This window comes from Perca fluviatilis, chromosome 6, assembly GCF_010015445.1.
Source record: "Perca fluviatilis chromosome 6, GENO_Pfluv_1.0, whole genome shotgun sequence".
Lineage (NCBI taxonomy): Eukaryota > Metazoa > Chordata > Actinopteri > Perciformes > Percidae > Perca > Perca fluviatilis.
The window spans coordinates 26,843,195-26,870,059 of NC_053117.1; the positions used below are offsets into that span (position 1 = coordinate 26,843,195).

At 41.3% G+C, this 26,865-nt stretch overlaps 1 protein-coding gene across 6 annotated transcripts in view; it reads left to right on the plus strand.

Annotated features, from left to right (window-relative positions):
• LOC120560731 (rho guanine nucleotide exchange factor 28-like) overlaps positions 1-26,865 on the plus strand; it is a 39,680-nt gene that overhangs the window by 5,923 nt on the left and 6,892 nt on the right. For 3 of the 6 annotated variants that reach the window (XM_039803526.1, XM_039803527.1, XM_039803528.1), the window contains exons 5-27: positions 63-249; positions 2,919-3,102; positions 3,814-4,015; positions 4,288-4,345; positions 6,007-6,047; positions 6,672-6,744; positions 15,405-15,526; positions 15,701-16,080; positions 16,771-16,945; positions 17,592-17,703; positions 18,802-18,844; positions 20,248-20,337; positions 20,948-21,071; positions 21,910-22,054; positions 22,333-22,388; positions 23,649-23,706; positions 24,251-24,374; positions 24,644-24,774; positions 24,888-25,028; positions 25,182-25,432; positions 25,615-25,740; positions 25,847-25,964; positions 26,553-26,807. In XM_039803526.1, the coding sequence (XP_039659460.1) occupies positions 63-249; positions 2,919-3,102; positions 3,814-4,015; positions 4,288-4,345; positions 6,007-6,047; positions 6,672-6,744; positions 15,405-15,526; positions 15,701-16,080; positions 16,771-16,945; positions 17,592-17,703; positions 18,802-18,844; positions 20,248-20,337; positions 20,948-21,071; positions 21,910-22,054; positions 22,333-22,388; positions 23,649-23,706; positions 24,251-24,374; positions 24,644-24,774; positions 24,888-25,028; positions 25,182-25,432; positions 25,615-25,740; positions 25,847-25,964; positions 26,553-26,807 (3,196 nt within the window). Of the gene's footprint in view, positions 1-62; positions 250-2,918; positions 3,103-3,813; positions 4,016-4,287; positions 4,346-6,006; positions 6,048-6,671; positions 6,745-9,792; positions 10,064-15,404; positions 15,527-15,700; positions 16,081-16,770; positions 16,946-17,591; positions 17,704-18,801; positions 18,845-20,247; positions 20,338-20,947; positions 21,072-21,909; positions 22,055-22,332; positions 22,389-23,648; positions 23,707-24,250; positions 24,375-24,643; positions 24,775-24,887; positions 25,029-25,181; positions 25,433-25,614; positions 25,741-25,846; positions 25,965-26,552; positions 26,808-26,865 lie in introns of those variants that run through there. The other 3 variants (XM_039803529.1, XM_039803530.1, XM_039803531.1) reach the window with 3 other exon arrangements.

Consider the following 26,865-nt stretch of genomic DNA (forward strand, 5'->3'; position numbering starts at 1 on the left):
TTTTTTGCATTGTACACCATTTCTTACAGATTCTGTCTTATTGATGACCGCTTTATTCTCAGGACCTGGCGGAGCACCTGGTGATCCACGGACATTGCCTGAGCTCCACAGATCACAAGGAGCTGAGCAGCCTCTTCAACCTGGGCCAGGAGAGCTCTCGCTGGGCTATAGATCGCCGCGTGGCCCTGGCCATGGCCAATCTGGATATCCCTCCAAACTGGAATGTACTGGGGAGCCACTGTGGAGACGGTGAGAGCAGGATTATCTTATCTTGGTGAACAGGCATTCCTGCAAAGATTTTTTTATTATATAACAGTGTCTGTTTAAAACAGTACACATTAGATAAAAGATGAATACATGCAACTTTGCAATGCAAATCGACAGATGAGGAAGATTTAGGAACATTTTAATTGGGAGAAAATGGTGTAAAGACGCACATTTTTGTCTAAAGAGGGATTTACTATATTTTATTATTTACATGTCAGTTCATGAAGTCTTGTGGGCAGTTAGTGAGCAGAGATAGTTGACAGGTTTTGTCATAACCTCATCTCTCAGCATTGCACTGGAAACTTGGAGCCAGTGCTACCCAAGGAAGGTGAACTCTTCAACTCCCCTCCACCCCCCTTCTTCTCCACCATCATTCCCATTTTCCCTGCTTCCTGAGCTGAAATCGGAAGTGATCCTGGTCACATGTGTGCTTCTGTTAAATTCATCAAAGCCAATTAAGCAGCATATAATGTGGTTAATAGAGCCTTTCCCTCTGGAAGTCGCCCTAGGCAGAGCTTAATAAATCCAAAGGGCAAGTGGGTTTATGGATGTATGTGTGTGTGCTGACCAGCATGTTTACTAGATGCCACCATCTGTTTCTATGATCTGAGTGTTTGTGTAGGGCCACCTACATAAATAACAAACTAGATTTAGCATTAACATAGTTACGGCAGTCTGTTTCATCGCAGCGTCTCCCTCTAAATGTCTGCAGTTAATTTGATAACACTGCTTATGACATCATTCTACTGCCAATGCTGTATGCGACTGAATTATCAATCCCTTACTTTCCTTTGGTGCTTACCATTTGTCTATAGTACATTCTGCATTTTCAAAGGGACTGAAGAAGAAAAAAAAAAAAAAACTCATTCTGTCACAAAATCTGAGACGGCATTTGAGCGTGGAATCATTATGTTCGCTCTGGACTGAGTGCAGCCATAAACCATTGAGCATTGACATTTTTAATACAGCTGGTTAAAGTGTTATCTTGTGAAATCTGTCTTTATAGCTCATACAGGTCTCGACCCTGATGGGTTTTGGATGCAGACTATTCTTGGGCAAATACAAAAAGTACTATAAATGAAACCTTTTGAATATAAAACTGAGTACTATAAAGTAACCTTTTGAATATAAAACTAAATTAATCTCTATTGTTTTGACTTGTTGATTACCCCACAGTATGTAGGTGAAACAGGCTTTTATTACCCGTCATCCTTAATGTTTGCTAACATTTGCTAATGCCCAGTACAATACAAAGGCAAACAGAAATATAATCTTTAAATAAGTGAAATAAAATAAGTTAGTTTAGGTTAAATTTGGCCCAATTTGTAAAATTGCATCATTTTCAAACTAAACTGACCTACAGCACAACACTTTGCCGTTAAATAACCCCCTGCAGCAAATATCAATTGTGATGAGAGTTCTTTTTTTTTATGATATTGACAGAGATGTTGAATGTTTCATATTTGAGCCTATAGTTTGAGGTGCTACTACTAAGTTATATCCCATTAAAAGTCCTTCAATCAGTGTTATCAGTCTAGACCGTATGACCAGTGTTTCCATTAGCTAGTGACTCTTTTGCTCTTGCCACATTTTTGCAGTGTTAGCAACTGATGCACAATCTTATCGAGATATTTGATTACTTGTCAAAACAAAACATAAATATGATAAGCTTTACTAAATTGGTTTGGACTACAGAGGTGTTATTATTATTATTATTATTATTATTATTATTATTATTATTATTATTATTATTTTGTCCAATCAGAGGGAGTTAGATTGATGAGGATCTAACAAATTTCCCTTGACCAAGCTTTGTTTTCCTTTTAAATAATAATACTTTATTAGATTATGGTGAATGTATGCTGCAGATTAAAAAATACAACAGTGCATTACCAAGCTTACTAGCTGCTTGTCTAGGCCTGCACGATAAATCATTTTTTTTCTCCTTCAATTAATTTGTTGAAATCATTTGACATTGATTATGTTTAGACATGTTCAAGGAGTTCAGATAGAGCCTGTATCAGTGCCATATTTAGTTCAATGTGTTATATGTCACTATTTTTGGTAGCCTACTGTACTTAAACTTATATGTATTTTATTTTCTTTATTTATTGAAGCCTCTATGTTTACAGGCTTGTGGTGATGGGCAATGTGCTATACATTTTTGGTACTGCTAATTTGTTTTGTTTTGTCATGGTTCATGTGTGCAATAAACATTACACTTTGTGAGAAAAAAATCGTGGCAGAGAATTGTGATATCAATTCTAAGCTAAAAAATCTTTAATATTTTTCCCAGAATCGTGCAGGCCTATGCTTGACTGCAGCTAATTTAATGCGGGCCAGTTACCTGGACACATATCTTGTTTAACTGCGTTGAGTGATGGGCACAGAAGTAAGAAGCTGTCACCACTTTGTTGAAAAGCTTTTATTGCTTGAAAGTGGGTCAGTGGACCAGAGAGATCCAGTGCTGTGCAAGAGAGGAAATCAATCGTTGCCATTTAGGTTAATTTTCACGAGGAGGTGGTTACTAAGAGTAGATTCTTGACATGTTAGTTTCCTCTTCCAGTCAGCTGCTGTCTCAGATCCCACTGCATCCTTTATCTCTGCAGTTATATTTTTTTATGTTATTATATTTCTCGCCTCATCTCCAGAGCACAGTCTCAGGGAGTCTCCCCTCCACCTGGCCGTGCGATGGGGTCTGTATCGGCTGGCAGAGCTGCTGCTTTGTCAGCCAGGGGGTCTGATGGCTGTCAGTCTGCCAAACGAAGAGGGAGTCACACCGCTGCAGCTGGCTCAGACTGCAGGCAGCACCGAGCTCCTGGAGCTGCTCACACAGTAAGATTATAAGATCCCACAGAGAGGGACACCGGCAAATGAATCACTGTTTTGTAGTAACATTATACGTTCAGTGCAGTTCTCCCACACTACAAGGGAAAGCTTTTTTTCAAATGTAGAAAGAAACCCAGTTTTACACTTGCTATCTCCCCATGCATCCATTAGTTATACTTGTTTATCCTTTTTAGAGAGTTGCAGGGGGCCATTCCCAGCTGACATTGGGCAACAGGCGGGTACACCCTGGACTGCCAATCAATCAAATGGCTGACACATAGAGACGGACACAACCATTTCATGCTCACATTCACACCTTTGTGAGCAAAGTTAGAGTCACCATTTACCTAACTTGCATGTCTTTGGACTGTGATAGGAAACCAATAAAGCCAAGGGGAGAGCATGCAAACTCCACAAATTGCATTTAGATCTCTCGAATGCTGTAAATATAACGGTTGAAGTGTATTTTATGAACGCATAAAATGCTAAACACCTGTTAGTATCACCTGTCCAACTCAGGAATGCTTTGTGCTCAATCAGTCGGGCTCAATCTGGATCCATAAATCATTAGCACAGCTTTAATGTAGGCCTGTTTGGCTTGAAAAACTAGAAGACCATCATCTGCACTGAGTATTCTAATGACTTTTTTTAATGGTAATGGTGTTTTTGTTTATTTTTTAAAGTTGTGATTAAACTAATCCACCTGTTGTGCTGCAGCCCACCAAACCCTCTAGCCACGCCTCCAGCAGGCCTGTCTCAGGTGTGGGCAGACCGGTCCCGCTTGCTGAGGTTCTGTCATGATACGGGGAACCTGACTCTGACCGTCCGACAGAACCTGAGGTGGAGCTCGGAGGAGAGCCGGCACGCTGACATCCTGCTTCTCAGAGACCGGCTCAGAGATGAGGACTTCCTTAGAGAGGTGAGTTTGAGTTATCAGTGTTGTCTGGTGCTGGTAAAGCTACTGTAGGTAAACACAGGATTAAAACACTGTCAATTATGATCCGATATTCAAATAAACCTGTAATTTATACATTCAAAATTATTGGGCTTTCCTTGGGGGGACCTTGCTCATAAACACAAACAATTCTCAACTAATGCACCTGGAAGTGCAATCAAAATGAAGCCAGTTGTAAATTGTATAATTTCACATATCAGCATTCTCTTACCTAAACATCCCCTTTCGTCCCACAGCTCAAAGCTCTAAGGAGGGAACGGGTGGAGACCATCTTAGTGAAGAACGTGGAGAATGGTATCATACCCTTCCTATTCTGTTTTGTGGGATTTTAGAGGCCTGGTTAACCATCCAGTCTTAACTCTTCTCTTTTATGTTGCAATGGTCTGCCATGTTTTCTTCTAGTGGTTTATGAGGATAGATACTGTGGCTTGAAGCAGGCTACAATATTGATAGAATTTGACTGCCCTCCTGTGGGGTTTTGTGGTATTGCAAGTCTGTGAAAAAAAAAAAAATGAAGGTAGGGAAAGGAGAAGATGAAAGTAGGAGATTTTTGTGGAGGAAACTGTGCAAAGAGATGAAAGATAAAATCAAAAAGAAGTCTAGTATCTTATGTGAATTTGAACATTACAGTGAAAGAAGGTCATATGATCACAAGCAACCAAACATTTCAAATCTTTAATTTGAAGAATCAGAATCCGCTTTATTGGCCATGTTTGCACAAACAAACAAGGAATTTGACTCCGGTTAATCTTTAATCTTCGCTCTCAAAGTACAACACTCACTTAACATATAAGAATAAAAACAGAAAGGACAGTAAGAATATATATATATATATATATATATATATATATATATATATATATATATATGTATATATATATGTATATATGTATATAAATACTGTTAAGTATACAGAATAACAATACAATAGAATTTAGAAATTTACAGAAAATATACAATAACAATTGAAGAGAGGGAAGGAATAGTGCAATATTAGTATGGTCTGAGAGGTTAAAGTATGAATCACTGTATTAATATAGTGCACAGAATAGCAGAGCAACCACGCTATATGTTAATAAGTAGTACTAAAACGATTGGTTATATAATCATTTATCAAGTAGTTGGTTGACAGGAAATTTATCAGGAAATAAAACCTTTTTTTAAAACAAACGCTGAATCAGAAAATTATTAAAACACGTACCGTCAAAAGATAATTGATGATGGAAATAATCATACATTACGGCCCTATCTTGTGACAGTAGATTTTCATGGTTATATATGTGAAGACGTGCAATAAAAATGTGAATAGAAAATCAAGTTAGTTCAGGATGAAAGTTGAAAGGTAACATTCTCTTTTACAAGGTTGTTTCTTTATATCCTCTGTCTCTCTCTCTGTCTCTCTCCCTCTTGCTGTGGAGCCAGCTGGCATCACACTATCAGAAATGAGTCAATGTGTTTTACGGTATCACACTGAGGCACAGAAAGACCTTTGTCAGATTGTTTAGTCTTCTCCTATACGTCACATCTACTCCTTTCTCAGCCTTTGCAGTTTGTTTCTCCTCCTCTCATGTATTTTTTTTTGTCTCTGACTTTCTCTCCCAACCTCTATCCTTTATGGGTTGCTGCCACCTCTGTGGCATTCATATGCCTATAAATTTTTACGTGACCCCAGGCTTCGTATCAAACCACCCAAACACTAATTTCTGTGCGTTGCTGCATTGTTTCTGGTAAGCAATCATATACAGTGTCCTTTGATCTGGGATGCACATGTAGGTTAAATGAAAAGAAAGGAGCTCAGGGCCACACGGTTAAGATCTCCCCAGGTTATGTAAAATAAGACTTAACATGGTACACATCGTTAAAAAACTGACAAACATCTGTGCTTACTTGAGCCTCTTTTGAAGTTTAATGGCGGCTGTATGTCTGCATCTGACTATGCTTTTTTTTTCTTTCAGCACTGTATTCAGATATGAATGGAGCTGCTGTAGAAAAACATGTGAGTATTTGATGCATAATGTTTCACATGCTATGGACTAAAATATCACCAGCATATATTTAACTCTCATACTGTACTGTGTTTAAACAGCTTCATCTGATGAGATGAGTCAAATATGAACATAAGTTACTTGTTCTTCCAAAACATTCCAGACTAAGTTTGTGCCTTTAACTATTTTTGCAACAACAGGTGTTGCTCCTGGATATCAAATTTCAAATTTTAAAACTCAAAGCTCCATTCAATCTCAATGAACATCTGCATCAACCAGTGGCACTGACTGCCCCTCAATGCTTCACATTGTTTCACTCTTATTGTTCAGGTGTTGGAGTTGGCACCTTGCACACGCCACTGAATAGCTGACTTTGTGAGCGGTCAAGTGTGTATTTCATGTCTTAAGAGGTGTGGTGTGTGCACATGACTCCGGTCATCCAATAGGACCTTTTTTATGTGATACATATGGTTACCTAATTGATCTTTCTCTGTCACACACCTAGGCACTCGCCAAACACTTGTGTTTTTGTACTTAGTTCTACTCAAGTTTTTGTGGTATGCTTGTAGCCTGATGAGAAAGTCTCACTGAGGAAATGTGCATGTTATTTGGTGAAAGGTTCTCTGTTTCTTCAGGACTATGAAGAGCCGCTGATGTTTTGCCTGATTGAAGAGGACGAGGAGGACGATCCATCACAGTCTTACTCTGGTAAAGATTTTATTTTTAAAGTATTTTTTAACTTCCCTCAGAGCAAGGTTACTTTCTCAGAAGCCTGTTTTTAGATATGGTTATAATGTTAGAGCTTGCGGTGCCTCAGCTGTAGATCATGTTTTGTGCAGACTGAAACTGATCATTGTTGTTTTAGGTGGCGTTATATTCATAGGAAGTTATCCAAGCTTCTAATCATTAAGTGAGTCCAACTGCAGGAAACGTTTCCTTTCCTGAACAGAACTTGGACGTCTAATCTTCGACGATGGCTGTCTACCATCCCCACAGACTATAAGATCAGATTTCAGCCCCATGGCTTCTCTTGCCCCCCTCTCTCTGGAGTTTTTGGAGTCTTGTCACTCTGTGTTTACAGTGATTGTGGCATTGAGAAGGAATCTTGTTAATGCGACGTGTAGAGAACTATCCTGAGTCACCCTTTTCCTGCCAGCTGTTACAGGGGGGCATAAATTAATCCTAACTATGTGGCTGAAGGTGGCTTCACTCTGATCTTCTTCTGGATGGGAAGGGAAGGATTTGAGAGTGGGAACATCCTGTGGGTTAATAATTGGCTTGTATTGCTGCAGAGCAGACTGATGCCTCAGTGTAAGAATGCTGTGGTTACAAGCTGAGGCTACAGCCTTTATAACACTTGGCACTGGACATCTGCAATCTGAACTTCCTTTGGCTGGTGTTGTTTCCATGCTATATGCTTTAGTCATTTTGTGCCCTTTGTGCATATGTGTATTTGTGAGTGTGTGTGTTTGTTGGCCGGTTGAGGATTTTAACATTTTCTGGTCTTTGAAGACCACCTGCCTGTGACCTCGATTGGTCGCTTTAAATGCTTTTCGTGGTTCAGAAAAATAACACTGGTCACTTAAATCCGATTTTCTCCTCATTTGCCCCTCAATGTCATGTTTAAAATAAAAATAAATAGCTCAAATTAATAATGACTTGGGATTACAATGCATATTTGACCTTTGAGGAATTTCAGGTCCTCATTAGACATTCCTAAGCTGTCGGGCATAACAAGTGACCGAAGTGGGCAGGTTTTTATTTTTTTTAACAAAGAAGTGAAGCATATAGTGCGATTCCAGTCTGTTTTTATCATTGAGCTAATGCGTCATCAAATAGACAGACTGAACTTCTGTAGCCAGAGCTTCAGCAGGGATGAGGAATTTTGAGCCTAGCTGTCATGTTCCCCCTGTCTTCTTGATGTCAGCTCTTTCCTCCCTCTGTAAACTACTGTAACTTCATTGGCATGACTGTAATTAAATACAGTATTGCCACAGCAGGTTGTACAAGGTTTACAAAGTGTGATAATTCAAAACTTAAAAAAAGACAAGTGTCTCTCTCTGCCCCCCTCCACTTCCCCCCACCTCTGCCCTCCTAATGCCCCCTGCATTCAAATACCCCACCCAAAACACACACTTGCCCCCAAATACCTTTTAAACACACACACAAACAGACAGACTCATGCACCCATGCCCCTGAATCCCATCCTCCCAGGTCAGCATTTTAATGTGAGTTTAGTGAACAAACAGCAAATGAAACTTCATCCCGAGGAGGTCTGCTCTCCACAGCTGAAGAAAGGAAGAAGGTCGGTGTGTGTGTTGTCAGTGTTTGTGTGCACTCTTGTGTTTGAGAGGGAGATGCAGTGGGGAAGAGAGCTCTGAAGGGGGTATGGGGAAGTGAAAAAAGGGGGTGTTTGTGGCTGAATGGGGGTTGCCAGGGCAGTTTTCCAGCAGAGTGGAGGAGATTGAGGTGTGTGTGTGTGTGTGTGTGTGAGTGAGTTAGTGAGTGATAGATAGTGGGAAAAGAGAGGGACCAAAAGAAGGGATTTATGATATGGATAGTTTGGCAGGGTGACAACAGACGATGAGTGCAACGCCAGGAACGCTAACAAGAGTCTCCTACCCCGGCTGAGGGATCTAATTGGAGAACGGAAAAAAGGATTAAACCTCACACAGACCCCACAAAGGCAGCATTAATGTTCACTAGTACAGTGCCAACACCCCTCCACATGCACACACACACATCCTCACCCACACAGAAACTACTTTCTTTAGTCTCAGTGTACCACTGTTTCCCTCCTCTGCATATATTCTGCCTACGAAACCCTCCTCACCCCCCCCCTTTTTTTTATCACATTCCTTCATTTATGTGCATTTATAAACCCATGTTTGTGCGTCTTTCCAGAAAGCCATTGTCAGATTTGTCTCTTAAACCCTCTTTACCATCCCTTTCTGTCATTTTTACCACCTCTATCCAAACTTACTTTTTCCTTGCTGCTGCAAACGTAGCACTGTACTCCTGCAAGTTGGCAAAAGGAGAAAAGGGGGATGCCATGGAAGAAGAAAACAGCAGCGGCTCTCACTGCTGTCTCCATGGTGAGGCTGCTGACCTGGCAGACTGCTCCCCCCACGCTCCGAACCCCTTTCCCCCTCAGCTTGGCTTTGACATGCTAAAATATAGAGAAAGAGACCGGGAGAATGGAGTGATCGAGAAGGACTCCTCCGACGTGGCATCCGGCATATCAGGGGTGTATGGTTTATACCTTGGAGTGTGTGGAGTGTGCAGCTCCACAGCCTGGCATATGGCTATCATGAACATACAGGGTTAATGATTTCTCCCGTGTCTGAGACTCACCTCCGCTAAGCTGTCTGCCCTCATGTTTGTCTTTGCTGTAGGTTCTGAAGTCACTCCTATGTTTGACTTTTAGACTTTTGACTGTTCAACTCTTTCTGTTTCTCTCCCTCCTTCAGTCCCCCTTTCCGGCAGTCAATATACTCCTCCCCCCTGCTCCTGTCAGCATGTGTTGATCTCTCTCCCTCTCCCCCTGTGCTGTGTGTGGTAGACGAGTGACAGAGAAAGAATTAGAGACCCAAAGTTTCAGAAGAACAGTCAGAAAGACAGGAAAAAGTGTTGAGAAAAGGAGCAGAGGAAGAAGACAGGTTTCGGTCGCGGCTCTGTCGGACAGTTGGTGCAGAGTTGTTGAGGGGGAAGGGGAGGATTTTAGGGGGAGGGGTGGCTGGGGGAGACAGAGGGGAACATGCTGGCTCACTCCTGAAGTGTCAGAGTGTCTACAGTGGGGCTCTGGAAAAAGGAGAGCGAACACTGCAGCTAGTCCGCAGTCTGTTCAGACACAGGGAAATGGATGTAAACTGAGGCGCTGTTCATTTATTTATCACACATCTTGAGCTGTTTGGATGAAGATTTTCTTGAAGACCGCAAATCATGGATTCTGACTCAGACTCTCCTTTCAACTACTCCTGGCCCTCTTTTCCTAAGATGAGGATGTGCAAGAAGACGGGCAAAAAAGGTGATACTGAGTGGTACTCTAGTTGATAGATTGTGGAGATTATTTATTTATTTCTAGAAGCAATGTTTTTCCACCCTATCACTCTGACAGTTATTTCTTGGTTGTATGAAAGTTGACAAGGTCACTTTTAATTTCACAGATAGTCAAATATTGTTGGAAAAGAGTTATAGAGTAGACAAAGTGTTACTGAGATGTTAATTGCTACAGTGTTTCACATTAGATGTATGTGCTTTAATGTCAGTAAGAAAACTGATAACTTGTGTACACAGTCTATTCAGTTTCCCTTTTTCAGTTGCATCTCTTTTCATCATTACATCATTTACCGATGGCAAATGGAAGACTTTACCACAAACTGCCCTCCTGGCGCTGTTGACTGTGGAACAATACAGTTAAAATTAGACTGTTCCCATTACACATTCTTATTCACAGGCCTTCTCTGCAGCACAGAGTCAATCAGAGTGAGATAACTGCATGTTTGCCAGTGATGTAACCTGATATCTGACAGTATGTTGGGGAATGTCAGATGTCCACTCGAAGCTGATTGAGTGGTTTTGGGCTTTCGACATCCTCAGTCCACACTGTTGTGTGTGCATGAATTGTGAACTTGTGTGACTGCTGGGGTCCATAAAGTGCAAAAGAGAGGCCCAGTGCTTGTGTGTGTGATTTCATATACTGGGCTCAGGCACCTGCACTTCATAATCATAATCAGCGTTCTGTCACTGGAACTAAAGTTTAGTTTTTGTTACAGTTTATTGTCAATGTATTAGAAACTGAACCAAAATCAGGTTAATCCTGCTGCTTAAACTTGGCACAGAAGTTTGTCATTTGTTATGGGAGAGCTGAAGTGGATGCTTAAAATAGTGCAAAATCATTATTATATAGGTATTGCTTGTGTGGAAGTTAGTGTGTGTGTTTGTTGGGAATAGAGAGAGAGAGCGTCACAGAGGAAGATCAAGTTACTGCCATTTCTGTGCCATGACTCAACTCTAGTCGTCTTTTCCTCATCTTTCACCATTAACCTCTGCAAGATTATCCAAGTTATTATATCCAAATTTTATACAATGCAATGCAGCTGATGAGCAAAAACAGCGGCACTATATAAACATTTTATAAACTGACCATATATTCTCCAAGTGGATTTATCTGGAATCTGAAGTACCTGCTAAGTGAAATGTGATTTCAGGTGTGCGGATCCACAAGTTTATTTCTTCATTTTGAGGACTGATTGCTGATCACTCTGAGTTTACCTTTAACTGGATCTCTTGGGCCGGGTGACGCACGGAAATGTAAACACAACGAGGAACTCACAATGTGATGCTTGGAGTGGGATGTTTGACCGCAGGTGTCATAACTCAGAGTGGGTTTGTGGATTTTGGTGGACAATTGTTTTAATGATTTAAACGGCCCTCCATGAATACTGAAGTAAAACAATTATCTCTCCCCTCTTATAAAGTAATAACACCCTCTGTTTTGATTCTTTTAAACTTGGCTTGTTATTTTACTCTGCTCCTAATTTCTCCTAGCTCTCTCCAAAGTGACAATTGTTTGATGCGGTGCTTAAAAAGCGACTTACATCATAAAAGAAGGGACGGCACAGACAAATAACCCCTTAATACTCATAATAAACAAGCCTTGGTGTTTATGCAATTAACAATTATGATTCTCTGTTTGTCTTGAACATTTTATTCAGCACACCAGCAGCCTCCAAAGAGAGTAAACCTTGAGAAAGAGCCCTTGTGACAGCCCTGCCTCCCCCCTCTCCATCCTGCCTTCCTCGATCTCTCTCTCCCAGGGGTGTGCATGGGTTGAAGGGTCACTCTCTGTGTTTAACTGCCCTGGTCTGGAAACCTGGCACTGACTGCTGTCTTTGTCTGGGTCTCTGTAAAAAAATCTAGCTCTCTCGTTTTTTCTCTCTGCTGCTGCTCCAGGCGCTGCTACTGTATAGGGTTGACTCTCGCTCAGGGACATGCTGTGAATATCACATCACTCCAAATATACCTTCTTTGAGCAAAGTCCAATCGCAATAGCCCCAAGCATTGCTCGGCATTCCTTAAAACCTTCTCTGACATGGCAATCTGCGGACAACAATGTCCATCTCAGCAACAAAAACAGCTTCTCCGGAGAAAGATTGATTTTCAGCGGCACTAACTTGTCAAAAATATTAACTCCCTGGTTCTCTGTTATTCCCCCAGTTAACTAATGTTAAACACAGATCGCAGCCCCTGACAGTAATGTTCACTGAGGCGGTGTTTATGGGTCAGAGGTGTGTGAATGATCGGGCCCGTGGCAGCCAGCTGTGGCTTTGGACCTGGCCCAGAACCTTAACTATTAGGCCTGTCTGTCAAGTTCCTTAAGTGGGCTTGTATGAAACGGTATCTGCTTTCAAACAGTGGTTTGACCCACATCCAGAATCTGACCTCGTCTCTAAATTTAATGTTGGAGTCAAACTAATCCTACCATACATAGTAGAAGGTGGAGGTATTATGTATCTGGATTTAGGTTCATAAACAGTATAATGTTTTCAGGTGGAACTAAAAGGATCCAGAAGTTTGTTTTTTTTACAAGAAAACAGGTTGTAGTATTTCTATTTTGTCATGTTCTGCTCATTTCAGGATGTTGTAACTTTAAGTGCATTTAAAGTTGCTGTAGGTAGGATTGCGAAGATCCAGGACAAAAAATTTGAACATTGACAACTCCGTAGTCCCTCCCCCCTTTCCACTAAAGCCCAAAACGGTCTCTCTCTGCCAATCCTCCCCCACAAGGGAGAATGAATGCGTGTGCATGATTAGTGATTGACAAGCATTTAGACCCCCGGCCCTGATTGGTGCATCTGAACAGGGAGCTGTGGAAATTACCTGCTTCATGTAGTTCTACTCGAACATAGGGTCAGTTTCCGCAAATATGACAGAAAGTTAATTTTATAAGTCTTACCTACTGCACCTTTAAGTTCTGGGAGATGTGATTCATTTTGAGAGATACTTCGTAACTTCAGGATTGATGTGGAGTGGGCTCTGTATGTCCTGCAGTGGTTTATCTTGAGTCTACAGTATATCTTTACATTGGTTGTGGATGGAACAGGACTCATCTGGTGTCCTCATCAATGTCTGCTTGACTCCCTGTTGCCTCTCAGATTTATTGGACTCACCGCCTACAGGAAGCACAGCCAATTGTTGGTTTGATTTACTCTCTGCTACAAAAGCTGGATGTCTGCTCCTACTCTGTGGGGCTGGCAGCTTGGAAACTATGGATAAACTATGTATTCCTTTTTTTTTAAAGGACTGTTGAGTCTCTGTTTAATATCTGCTTGATGAGTTTAGGTGGAAACAGCGGTGCCAAAGACATGTTTTTGCACCACTGGCATTGTTTCAGGCATGGCTTGGCCAGTGAAAGGTGAGACTGTCTTTAGGAACATAATAATTTAACTGAGCTAATGAGGCTGCCTCTTCTGGTTAATGTGACGAGTACTGCATGATTACCACCGATTACTAATGTGTTTTTTTTTTCTCCAGTGAAAGCTTCGCAGATAGTGTTTTTTCTTAGCTGCTTTTGTCATGCATAATGCTGTCATACCTGTGAGCCGCTGAATTGTACCACAATCTAGTTCTATGTGCTTGCTTAGACGTTCCAGTGGAGCACTAAGGGGAAGTTGGTAGATCTATAAAAGGTTGGGAGGTAAGTTTCTTGTAATTTGGTGATGTAAGTTCCTTAGTCCTGTTCATGCTTGAAGGGTCAATGGTAAGCTATTTGAAGTCATTTCCACAGACACTAGATCTTCCTAGATTGTTTTGTGCGAATGTTCAGCAATCCTACAACGGGAAAATCTTCACTGAAAAGACAGACGCACATTTTACCACTGGTGTTAGACTCACAGCAGTAAAAAAAATAGGAGTCAAAAAGTCAGTTGACCAGAATGCTGGTCCACGTTCAAGTGATTTTTGACAACGTTCAAAATCAACCTTTTACAAATAACTACAGTATACAGGTTTCAGATGTAACATGCAGGCCAAACAGTGAGTGTGGTGCTGAGATTTTACAAAGTTAGACAGAAAACTCAAACAATGTGATGTACTGTAACACGCAGTGGAAACTACTGCACAAATGCAACTTCACATAAGTTTGAGCCTTTGAGTTTCAAAGTTTATGCTTGACCTTGAAAACAGAAGTTACCTAAACAATTTTCACCTCAAGGTCCATCTAGTAGCTGTTTTTGGAGCTTTCAATTGTATCAGATTATCTTCATCAGCAGATGGGGATTGCCCAGTTGTCATGGAAATGTCCATTTTTACTAAGCACTTAAAAAACTTTTCGTCCTTGTTGGCTTTACAGTTCATCGTATCACATGATCCCAAACCTTCATTTTAAGTAGTTATTCCCACCAGTTTAAAGTTTATATTCAATTCAACTTTGTATTTCATTCAGAATTCAACATGTTACGTACATCATGTACCTATACATATACTGTACACAGACATGCAGTATATACAGCGTGTGCGCCATATGCTGTATATACATTATGTATGGAATAATGTGGTCATTTTAATGTGTTAATTCATGCTTTACATTGACATTGACATGTTAATGAGTTGGAAGTTTAGTATATTAGTGTAAGTGTTATAGCGTTTCTTTTCTAATCTCACCTCCACAAATTGTTTCACTGTTTATTTTGTCCCGTCTCATTACATTGTGCAAATGTGTGGTATTAATGTGTCATCAAAGGTTTGCTTAAGTGAGTTCTGTGGTGAGTAACGTTCAGCCTCTGTGTTTGTACATACCTGCAGGTTGTTTTCTAACCAGAAATACTTTCCGAGAAATTGTGTTGTGGAGAAGCTGTGTTTTGTGCAGAGTAGCATCCCAGAGGGGTTGTGTGTGTTTTGAGAGCAGGAGTGTTTTCCCCTGTTTAACATCAGAACCAGGCTACTGCTCACAGTGACTCTACTGTGTTGAAAGGGTTTCTCTCAATGCAACTGTGTGCTCACCGGGAGTTATTTCCACTCACCCGCTGGATCGAAGAAACCTTCAGATGCCTTCTCACAACTCCATGCACACCCACTTAAGTGTGTGTGTGTGCATAGAGCCATTCAGACAGACACGCACCCTCATAAGGGACTCTTGGTCCTGAACAATGACATGCAACTGCCCAGGATGTCTACGTCACTTCCAGTGTTTGTGAGAAGTTATTTGGTGTTGCTGTGGAAACCAAATGTAATATTGAAAAAAAATCCCCTCTCTCTCTCTCTCTCTCTCTCTCTCTCTCTCTCTCTCTCTCTCTCTCTCTCTCTCTCTCTCTCTCTCTCTCTCTCTCTCTCTCTCTCTTTCACTATGGCTCCCTCCCTTTCTGTAGAGAAAAGCCAGTCCATAAGGGAGAGCCAGGCCCCATCCCCGACTCTGGCTGCAGCCGCCAGACTGTCAGCGATGATACACGGCAAAGACAGAGTGTACGCTAATGCTATGCTGGTGGACCAGGTGAGTGGGCCTGAAATTAGTGTTTCTTTCTGTGTTAAGATATACAACTTACAAATGTTATATAGTCAGTCAGAAACAGATTTGGCTCATATGATGTAAAATGTTCCATTACAGGAGTCAGACTGTTGGATCGTTCCTTCTCATCGCCTCCACTTTCTCACTTTTCTGTTCCAGGTGGATGACGCTGACATTAAATACCGCTCTCCAGGGGAGGAGGAAGTGAGCCCTGCACCCCATCTTGGCAGCCCTAGCTGGGACTCCTTCTCCATGACTCCCCCTGACTCAGGGAACTGCTCCCACCAGCACCCATCATCACCCTATAATGGGGAGAGGGGAATCGAAGGCCCTGGCCTGGAGAATCACAAGGAGCCATCCCCTTGCATATCCCCCCCCTCTCCCTTTGCTTCCTCCCCGTCTTTTCCTTCCTCCCCCCTGGCTTCCGCCTTCCGTTTGTTCGAGGGAGTACAGAGGCGTCCGATGCAGCCATTTCTGCCAGTTTCTCCTGCTTTGAACCGCAGAGGATACAGCTTAACTGAGGCGAGCCGGGGCCTGAGGTAGGACGCTATTGCTGTTAATTATTGAATAAAAATGAAAGGCCCTCAAAGTGTGACTTATTATATTTAATTGCAGAACGTTTTAACGTGACTGCCTCACAACTGTTTTTTTAAAGTGAGAGAACAAATGTGCTGCTTGATTTAAAAATAAAATCTGTGCACCAATTTAGAAACTTGTTGTATGATCTTCCTGTGACTAACACATTCTTAGACATCAGTATCAATGGTTTGGAATTTCAGCAAAAGCATTTCTTGACATTTTGTTCAGTGATTGTAGTCAGTGAAGGTGCGGAAAGTGACAGGAAGCCTGGTCACAATTGAGCTGTTTGTGTGTTGAAGTCGCTGGACATTCCTTCCAGTTTCCTCATCGCTGCAGGATCTTCTCTATGAGCACTAAAGCTGGCAAAATACTACACAGTTTAAAAGCCTGATTATAGATTATAGCATAATGACTGTCCATGGTGATTTTTAAGATCAAGATGATCTGCACTCATCTGTGCACAATGGTGGAGGTCGTTATAGATCTGAACACAGTTGTTTTTGTCTACAACTGTGATGTATGATGCCTAAACCTTTGGCAGTCAGTATGTTCCCAGCTTAATCTTATCATGTAGACTGAAGAAGCAACAGTCTTTCACTGAATTGTGTGTGTGTGTGTGTGTGTGTGTGTGTGTGCGTGCGTGTAAACAGTCCTAGTCTCGAGTGTGACAGTGGAGAAGAAGACTTACTGGTACGCTCCTACCCCTGCTCATCTGTAAAGAAGCAGTCCATCCTGCGATCCAGCTCAGGAGAGGAGAGGGACTCTTTCGACACGTCACCAGACTTTAACCACACACACTCTGACAGCACGCATACGTCCAGCAAGGTACACCGTCATGATACATGTTGTATTAGATATCCAACAGAGTTTTTCTCCATGTTTGTGGAAACCCATGTGGCCTGAGACAGAACGACTGCAAAACTTCCCTTACTGGTTTTCTCAATTATTTATTCCAAACAATAAAACACTGTCTTTATGACTATATTGCTCTCTAGACAAGAAATTTAAAGGTTTGTGTTTACTCTTACTGATTGCCTACTTCTATAAACTCAATAAATTGCTCGAGAGGCATACAACAGTTTGACTTAATACTTTAGTTGACAGATAAGCAGGTCACCTTTGTCAAAACTGTTTCCACTGTGAATATGAAGTGCTGAACGGACCTGATGCATAATTTCTTCATTCAATTATCAATTTTTGTTTTTTAAATGCAGCAGGATTTATACATTACAATACATATTACAAGTCACTAAAAACTCAAAACAGTAAAGCACTAGGTCAGACACAACCTGCCCTCCAGTCAATCAATTGATAAGCCCAGACTGTCAACAGCTCAATAATGTGAACAGAAAGTGTGTATTGATGTATTGAGTGGATCTGTTGGCAATTTTCCTTTTCACAGAATTGGGCCTGTGAACTTCTGCTTACTGCTCTGCCTGATCTGTTCTTTCCGATCCGCTTTCTCACCCAGAACCCAGAGGACGCCGAGGTTCGCCTGCGCTCCTACTCCTACTCCTCCCCCAAGGCGAAGCCATCAAGGCCACTGCTAAACCGAGACGCAACCATCACTGACCTGGCAGAAGGTGAATGAACTTTGACCCCTTTGCCCTGTGATCTTTCTGTTCCCAGTAGCCAGCTGAATGGACACATTTTGCCACATGTCTAAAAGGGGGAAGACCAGACAGGTGTCATAAATCTACTGAACCTCTATGAAGTATATGTGGGTTTAGTGTCCGCTCTGCTTTGATACAGCACCACTAGTCTCGTATGCCAGTGTGCAGCATTAAGGCTGTGCTTTGTCCTGTGTAGATGGTGCATTCGGCAGCAGCAGCCGTTCTCTCCTTCAAGCTTTATCTCTCTCTAAATCCCTCTCTCGTCTCAACCAAATTAGTAAGTACAAAAACAGCTTCAATTAGCAACTTGGTTGGCCGTGAATACATTTCAGTGTGTCTTTCTGGTGAACCACGGGATAAACTGGTGATTATCAAGAGCTGCACAATTAAAAGGCATATCTGGTATATTTCAAACGTTCAGTGTATTTTAAGGTGGAAAAACTGGAATAAAATTATTGAATTAGCCTTGTTTTAGGAAGAAAACAAATAACGTTGCTGCACATTTTGTTGTAAAATGATTTGCCAAGATATTTTGATTTCACACAATTTAGCAAAATTATGTTTTCCAAAGCTTGATGTCAAGACTTTTTTCTCAGTAATAAAACAATAGTCCTCTAAACTCCACTCATTTATATGATGACGAATACGATGAAGTAGAGGTCTGAATCTTTAGGACTGTGCATTTTTTAATATTCCGAGGCTAGATCATTTGAAGGAGTTGTTTCTACCCTGAGGGTTCTGTTCTGCTTCCATTTTGGTACATATTTTGTTTCCCTCTTGGTTTTGAATTTTCCATCTTTGGGGTCATCTGTTTTTTTTTTTCTCAAAACAAAACTCTTGTCCTTGAAAACACTCTTGTGATTGGTATTTCTCTAAAGGGGTTTGATGGATCCAGACTGTTTCGGGGATTCTTGTATTTGCTTCAAACTCATTTCCGATTGGGGATGATGGCTTTTAACGCCCTGATTCACTGGCTGATTCACTTACAATCTGTCATAATGTCTTTAATTTTATTTACATTTATTTCTGGCTTACTCATTTGCCTGTCCTTTTAACTCTACTTTACAGAGCAGAGAGCATTCAGCCCGACTGAGTCTACCAGAGAAAAGAGGTAAAGCCAGTGTGTCATTTCATGAGCTCAGGAGCAATCCCCCCCCCATTGCTCAGACGTTCCTCCCTTTTTAGGCATCAGTCAGTACGTTTACATGCACACCAATATTCCACTATTATTACGAAAATGACAATATTCCAAATTTGATACAGGTCATGTAAACAGCATATTCCGGTTGGATATATGAAAGAAGGCCTTTTTCCGAATATAGCATTTTCCGATCAAGACATGTGGCATATTCCGTTATTATTCGGATTTTAGAGGCATTGTATACAGCGCATTCGGAATATGCGTCTCAATCGGGGTTTTTACTGCAGGATTATGGTCAGCTCTATGCGTTGCTATGGTTTCTGTACACAAACCAACCAGCCATCAGTTTGCAAGGCTGGAGACCCGATAAGAAGGAGAAACACAGCTACTTTATCAAAGACAGGTTTTTGGATATGCGCAAACATCGCGATGCCGACCTTTTCAAGAAGCTGGTTGAAGGAATGAAAGAGGGACGCTGTGTGTGCACGGTCCAAAAAGTCTGCCACTCCTGGTAAACTTTGAAACAATCCTGTTTTGCACGGCTACATGTAAATGGAAATATTAATGGAATACTCACTTTCATTAGCCGTGTAAACAGCTTAGTCAGAATATCGTCTTTTTCAGAATTAGGGCAAAAACAGAATATTATGTGCATGTAAACGTACTGAGTGTTGACCAGTGGTTAGAGATTGGCTTAAATGTGCCAACATATGTGTGCGTTTTCATGTGTATGTGTATCTCCAGTATTAAACCTGTGGTTGGGGTTTGAGCGTGCAGGATGCGACATACTTCCTGTTGCAAGGCAGAGGCCAGAATATGCTTTGATTGCAACCTCAAAATAACCCTGAATAAACAGCAAAACTTTCATAAATCCCACAATCCATATTCATTTTATAGTTTATTTCATCTCACCGCCTCATGAATGTATCACACGCTAATACATTTAGTTTGATAATAACCATGCATTGCTAACAGAGGAAACATTTTAGAAGATCATATTAGGCAATTAGATTATTTTATTACATCATAGGATTATTGTATTAGAATAGATCATATTAATACTACAATATTCACAACACCAGCCTTATCAGACTCACTAACCATTTATGTTCTTTATAATATCAGTATCCATCCAATATTAACAAAATGTGGATGTTGGCTAATACATTATGTGGTTTACTAAATCACTATGTAGCACAAATATCCGCGTGACTATCCATGTGTAATCATCTTACTTTTCCTTACACGCTTTATTAGGCCCAGAAATAGTTTGCAGACTCTAATCTTAGACACCACACAGATAATTAACATTTTGAGTCTCCTGATGAGCCGAAACACAACAACCTGGTCTGAGGTGTGTTATATCCATGCAGGGTTTTGGGTTTCCGTAAGCGGGCCCAGTCAGCAGAGGAGGAGAGCAGCCCATCGCTCCAACACCTCACCCTCACAGAGTTCCTCAAAGAGTATGTTTTCACCAAAACGGCCTCACAGTCATGCATGTGTGGCTTAACGCAACCTAACCCCTTCATAAAACCATTCCCCGACTCATCCATTAACCACATGGATTCTTTGCAGCTGTCTGTGATCATATGTGAATCCTCAGAATTACTGTATATTAACACTTTTTATGTCAGGTCACAGTATAATGTTGTGACATTGCATGTTTCTCTTCTTTACGTTCTGTAGCCTTTTGCCTAGAATGTGTAGTGTAACTAGCATAAGTTGCTGTAAATAGTTGACACATTATTAATTGCATCTTGCCAAGGTTGAACTATAAATAGCATCCACTAGAGTCCATAGTGACCTCCAAGCATGCTAAGCATGTTGTTATGAGTAATAGTCTGTAGATTAGGGGTCCTGGAAGACTGTCTGGACATTCTTTTATTCCAGCATGACACCAATGTACCTGGTTATTTAACTCTCCTTACTATATTATAGTGTACATAAGTACTTAAATAATGATTGGTTTTCTAAAGAGCATGCATGTTGGTCTTGAATGCTGCAGTCTTCCACTAGCCAAAATGATGATAGGAGTTGTGATGGTTGCTGACAGAAATGTTCACACTAAAACAGGATCGAGGATGAGGAGTTGGATAAATACATAATCCCGTCTAAGGTCGAATCAGAGAAGTACAAAGTCAGCCGGACCTTCAGCTTCCTGAAGAGCAGGATGTCCAGCACTCGCAGCAAGACCAAGGTGAGGATGCACAGTGGAAAATATGATTCTTGCTGGCACCTACATGTGTTTAAAACATGATTGAGAAATCCCTATAGTTGAACTTTTTATTTAAAAAGTCAGAGCTGAAAGGCCTCCCAAAGTAGTGCAGTAAAAGGTTTACCACCTCTCAGACAGGCCAGGTCAGAATTCCTGTGCTGGGGAGCCATTGTCTGTGTGCGGTGCCTTTATTTGGCGGGGGGGGGGAGGAAATTCCCTCTCCTCAGGTCTTAGCAACGGGACACAGTGAAAATATCCTCTTACATAATGCGTAGACCCCCACCACACAGTGTGAGAAGCCAAAACACATTCCATAGTACACTCTGTCTCATAAACACACGTGCATGTGTTCAAGAACATGTTTCCGAATATGTACACACACACACACACACACACACACACACACACACACACACACACACACACACACACACACACACACACACACACAATGCATATGAACAGTCAAAAAACAAACATACACTCTCTGACTTCCTTGTAAAGTTTGATAAGAAAATAAACAATGCATTATCACACACATGCACAGAGGAGTCCCTCTAATGCCCCCCTAAGGATAAAGCCGTCCCCATGGACCTTAACAAAATAAACAGAAAAGCTCACTCAGAGGACTCTTTATCTCAACTAACTGCACTTTAGCAGGTGTGTTTCAGCAAGAAGATGACCGCTATATGCCTCTTTGTTCCTGCTGCTCAGAGTCATGTTATTTCTACTTTGGTGGTTTACATGATATTGTGGCATTAGCTGCAGTAAATGTCAGCTGAAGGAGTATGTTTAAAAATATTTATGACTTGCGTTTCAGGTGAAGGGGAAAGAGGTGAAGGAGGGAAAGGAGAAGTCAGGAGCCGCTAATGGACACCAGTTTGTTCCTGTGTCTCCATCTGGTCCCGCTCTCTGTGTGGCATGCGATAAGTCTGTTTCTGGGAAGGAGCTGTTGCAGTGCTCCAGTAAGTATTATACTGTCAGTACTGTTGTTGTTTTATGTCCTGTGGTGGATGAACTGTTTAGGGTTTGTTTAAATGTCTTTGCACGTGCCGCCTTGATGTTTTGTTTAGCAGAGGACATGAAGTCAGTTTTCTTCCTTTCACGAAGTCGACATCGATTTTGAGGAGCAGGGTAGTTTTAAAACCATCTGGACACTGAATCAAAATGTGGTCATTTTGTTTATTGTCAGTTAACTGATGAAATTAACTGGGATTTTTTTTATTTATTTTTTTGTCTGCAGACTGTTTCCTGAATGTCCATAAAAACTGCAGAGAGTCTGTTGCAGCCTGTGGAAAGGTAACCACCATCACCACGCACTTCATTTAATCTAAAAACCAACAATTTATTTTAAAATTGTCATAATTATTTCAAATAATATTTTAAAGGAAAAATTCCCTCCCTCAGAAAACAATCTAGATACAAACAATGTGGTGTCATATTAAAATATTTGCTAGAATGTCAAAAGTTGAGCTTTTTTTCCCCCAAATGTTGCATGATTTCATGAGTCAAACAATCTCCCTTGGAGAAACTCTTTTTCCGCCATTAAAGGGGCACTCCACCAATTATACACATATAGGTCAGAGTGAGCACTACTCAGCCTAGAGACTATACATTTGTAACAAAAATATGCTATAGATGGCATTATGGGAAATGTGGGGGTCTAGCATTATTGTGTTGAGTGCATTTCCTTCCTCATAAAACATTTGCTAAGCTTGCAGTCTTCTTTTTCACTGCCTTTGCCTTTTATTGGCACGTTTGTAAGTATCTTGGCGTGATACCAACAGAATAGCATCAAACCACCACCTGCACACTCTCGCTCAATTGCACAGGCGTCTCTGTGTGTGTGCATGATGCAAACAAAACGTGGACACACTTGTAGAAACATTGCTCCATAGTGCTACCAGAGGTAAAAAAAAAAAAATCAGGTTGCCTTTAAGTACACAATTAACACTTTCTGAACAAAAAATCTGTCACTCTCATGCCGTTACTATGCTACAGCTATTACTTTTGTTAATCAAACTGTCCACTCAATTTTCTGAATCCAATGGGTTTACATATGATCTCAAAATCCATCTCGGGAAATGATTGAAATTTGTAATTGTCAACCGACTATTTCCATTGGTCTGAGACACGTGCTGTGTGGCAGCAACATCCCCAGTTCAAATCCAGCTTTTGTTGCAGGTCTTTCCCTCTGTCTCTCCCTGTGTTTCCTGTCAAACTCGGCTGTGCTGTCTCATAAAGGCAAAATGCCAAAAAAATAAATAAATCAGTTACTGAGGTAGAGGCAGGCTAAGAGGAAGCAGGTACAACGGGAACAGTAAATTCCAACACTCGGTGACAAAGGAACTCCTGGAATGTGTTGAACATCACAAACTGATGATGTATAACTAGAGTATCTGGGGGGGTTCTCTTTAAAGTTGTTTAGGCATAAATTGACTCCGGTATTGACTTAATTTGTTGTGTTACAACCACAATAAGTTTATATTTAAAACACAAACACTATGATTTACAGCTGAAGATGAAGCTTGACGTTGATATGATTTTGTGTTTCCTCAGAAGCCGCAGGAGAGGAATGCATTGCTGACTAAAAGCAAGACCTTGTCTCTCCCACAGAGTGAGTCAGAAATTACAGCGTGTCCCCCCTCCTGTGGTGTCCTCCCTTGGTCTTTGATTAAGTTTTTACCTGTCCTCCCTTGTTTCTCCTGTAGTAGCCATTGCCCCCACTCTTCCCTCTTCCCTGTTGTTCTTTCCCTGGTAAAAAAAAAAAGAAGTTAAATTTTAATCCATCTCAGTGGGGGATCTGGTCTGGTTTATGTGTGTTTGTGCATGCATACAGAGGTTGAGTGTTGCATAGACAGGATCATTTTTATTTCTTAATTTCTTCACTTAGAGTTTGAAAAAAGTGTCAAGGACAAACACAATCGGCCTTGATTACTACCACTTATTGTCACAACTGTATGCTTCATGCCCAGTTTACCAATGAACGATATCAACTGCAGACCTACTCACAGCTTTATTAGTTGGTTACTGTTACATTCAATGACTACATAGATATAAACAAACCATGATGACAATTGAAGTATTTATTTGTGGAATGGGAAAGCCTCCACGGTGTGAGTGATTCCTCTTCCTGCTCCCTGTCCTGGTTTCTCTTCCAGACTCTGTGAAAGACAACACTCCAGCCATTTTCTCCTCTTCGTCTACACTTCCCACGACGACCAGAGAGAAGAGAGAAACAGTCGCCCCTCTCTCCAAAAGCCTCTCCATCTCGATAGACAGCAGGTAGCATGGCAGAGATACCATACAGTGTATACAGCATCAACCAATACATCCATTCCATCCATCAATCTTTAGGTGGTAGTGGCCCAGCAAAATTGACTTAATTAATCTGGATTTCAGCAAGCTTTTGTATATGAATTCCAACTAAAACGTTGAGTACTCAAAAAACTTGAATATTGGCACAAAATATCAGCCAAATCCGACTTCAGTCTGCAAATACTGGATTATTTTTTGTACTGTGTTCAGATCAAACTTATTTTGTTTCTGTACAGACGGCTGAGTGATGCAGCAGGGGTCGACAGTGAGTGCAGTGTGACAGCTTGCACTAACAGCTCGTTATCTGATGAGGGAACAGCGGTCCCAGCGACTCCCCCTTCAGCCGAGCCGCCAATCACCACACAGGGTGAGAAAGACAAGCTTGCATCATAATTTGTCACACCTACACACACATAACTCTGAGAATTACTGCAGAGTAAATTGGGATTTAGAAGAAAGACATTATTTCTGACTCTACAGATGCTGTTGATGCTCCTCTAATGAGCGACCTGTCAGCTGACCTGCTGGGACTTGAGGTGGAGTCATGGAGTCTGGCGGTCAGTCCGGAGTTCTGCAGGCAACACGACAGGCGCACCATTAAACGACAGGATGTTATTTATGGTGGGACAGTTGTTCATAATACTGTAATTTATACACATGTTTTGAAGGAAGTTGTTGAAATGAGTTACTGAAGCAGATGTTCCACTGGGATTTAGCCAAACATTAGTTTGCCTTATAGTTATACCATTATCCACTCTCAATACCCCCATATAGAGCTGATGCAGACAGAGCTTCACCACATCCAAACCCTGACGGTCATGTCGGAGGTGTTCAGGAGAGGCATGCTGGAGGAGCTGCAGCTCGACTGGAGCTGTGTGGCCCGGATCTTCCCCTGCTTGGACCCCCTGCTGCTGTTTCACAGAAATCTCTTTGGAGCACTGCAGGAACGCCGACAGGCTTCGACCCAACCGGAGAACCCCCGGAATTACCTCATCCATCAGATTGGAGATATTCTGCTTCAGCAGGTAAGTGGAGATCCATGCACATAAACACACACAGATACATGTCTCTATGGACTTAATTCTAAATGGCACCAAGTTGATTTCCTGTTTCAGTGTATGTGAGTACCATCAACTGACAGGAAGTTAACAAGGGGCCAGGCTGTTGAATAGCAATGGAATTTCTCTTCTTAATGACTCTTCATCAGTTCTCAGATGAAAATGCCGAGAAGATGAAGCAGGTGTACGGAGAGTTCTGCAGCCATCACACTGAGGCCGTCAATGTCTTCAAAGAGCTGCAGCAACAAAACAAAAAACTGCAAAACTTTGTCAAAGTAAGCTCCTGCTTTCCGTCCTCTTCTGCTTTTTTAATAATGGGTTTACAGTAAGATGGCTTAATTGAGCAGGTACTCATTTTGGTGTTAACCTCTCTGCTCACAGCAACAGAGCAACAACACTCTGGTCAGACGGAGAGAGGTGCCCGAATTTATCCTGCTGGTCACTCAGCGCATCACCAAGTACCCAGTGCTGCTAGAGCGGATATTACATTACACTCAGGGTACGTCAGCTCTACTGTTTCCTAAACAAAACTGTAAACATATGCAGCTCGTGTTTGTGTTGTTATAGCAACATGTTAGTAAAAATTGTTTCTAATCTAAATTTAGATCAAAATATTTGCTGCAACAACAATGCATATTTTAGGCCAGACTGTTGCATGAAAAGTACTACTTTGCAACTAGATGCTATATTAACTACAAGTGAAGAAGTTATTCCATGTGTCCACCATCAGAGATCATACTAACTAAAATATTTTGTGCAAAGTGACAGGATATTATACCTTTTTGCATTCTTTTTTTCCAGTGCTGGATGATGTTGCTGGTTTTAAATAGCCTGCTTGAGAATATTTTCTTTTCATGACTAGCAGTTAATGGATTAAGAAAGCCAATTTGTTTTTAAACTGATATATAAGCAGAGAGCTGACATCATCGTCTCTTTGTGTACCTGTGCTTTGTGTGGAATATATAAAGAGCCTAAACGTCTGAACTTTTCATTTTAAACATGAATGTGTTCTTATTGAAAAACAGTTTTTCAAGTTTTGTACAGGCTAAAACATGATTTTAATGATGATGTTACCTCTCCCCCACAGAGGGAAGTCAGGAACACTCTGACCTGTCAAGTGCTGTGGCTCAGATCCGTGAAGTCATCGCTTCTGTGGACCTGACTGTGAATAAGTATGAGAGGTGTCAGGAGATGCAGGAAGTGCTGGCCCGGCTGGAGAACAAGAGCTTTGCCAAGCTAAAAAACGACAAGGTTTTTCGCAAACAGGATCTGCATAGCAAACACAGGGAGCTGCATTATAAAGGGCTTGTCTACTGGAAGACTGCCACAGGACGTCTGAAAGGTGTGCATTAGGTCATCTATGTCTCAAGATCTTTTGCGTTTATAAGACAACCAATCTA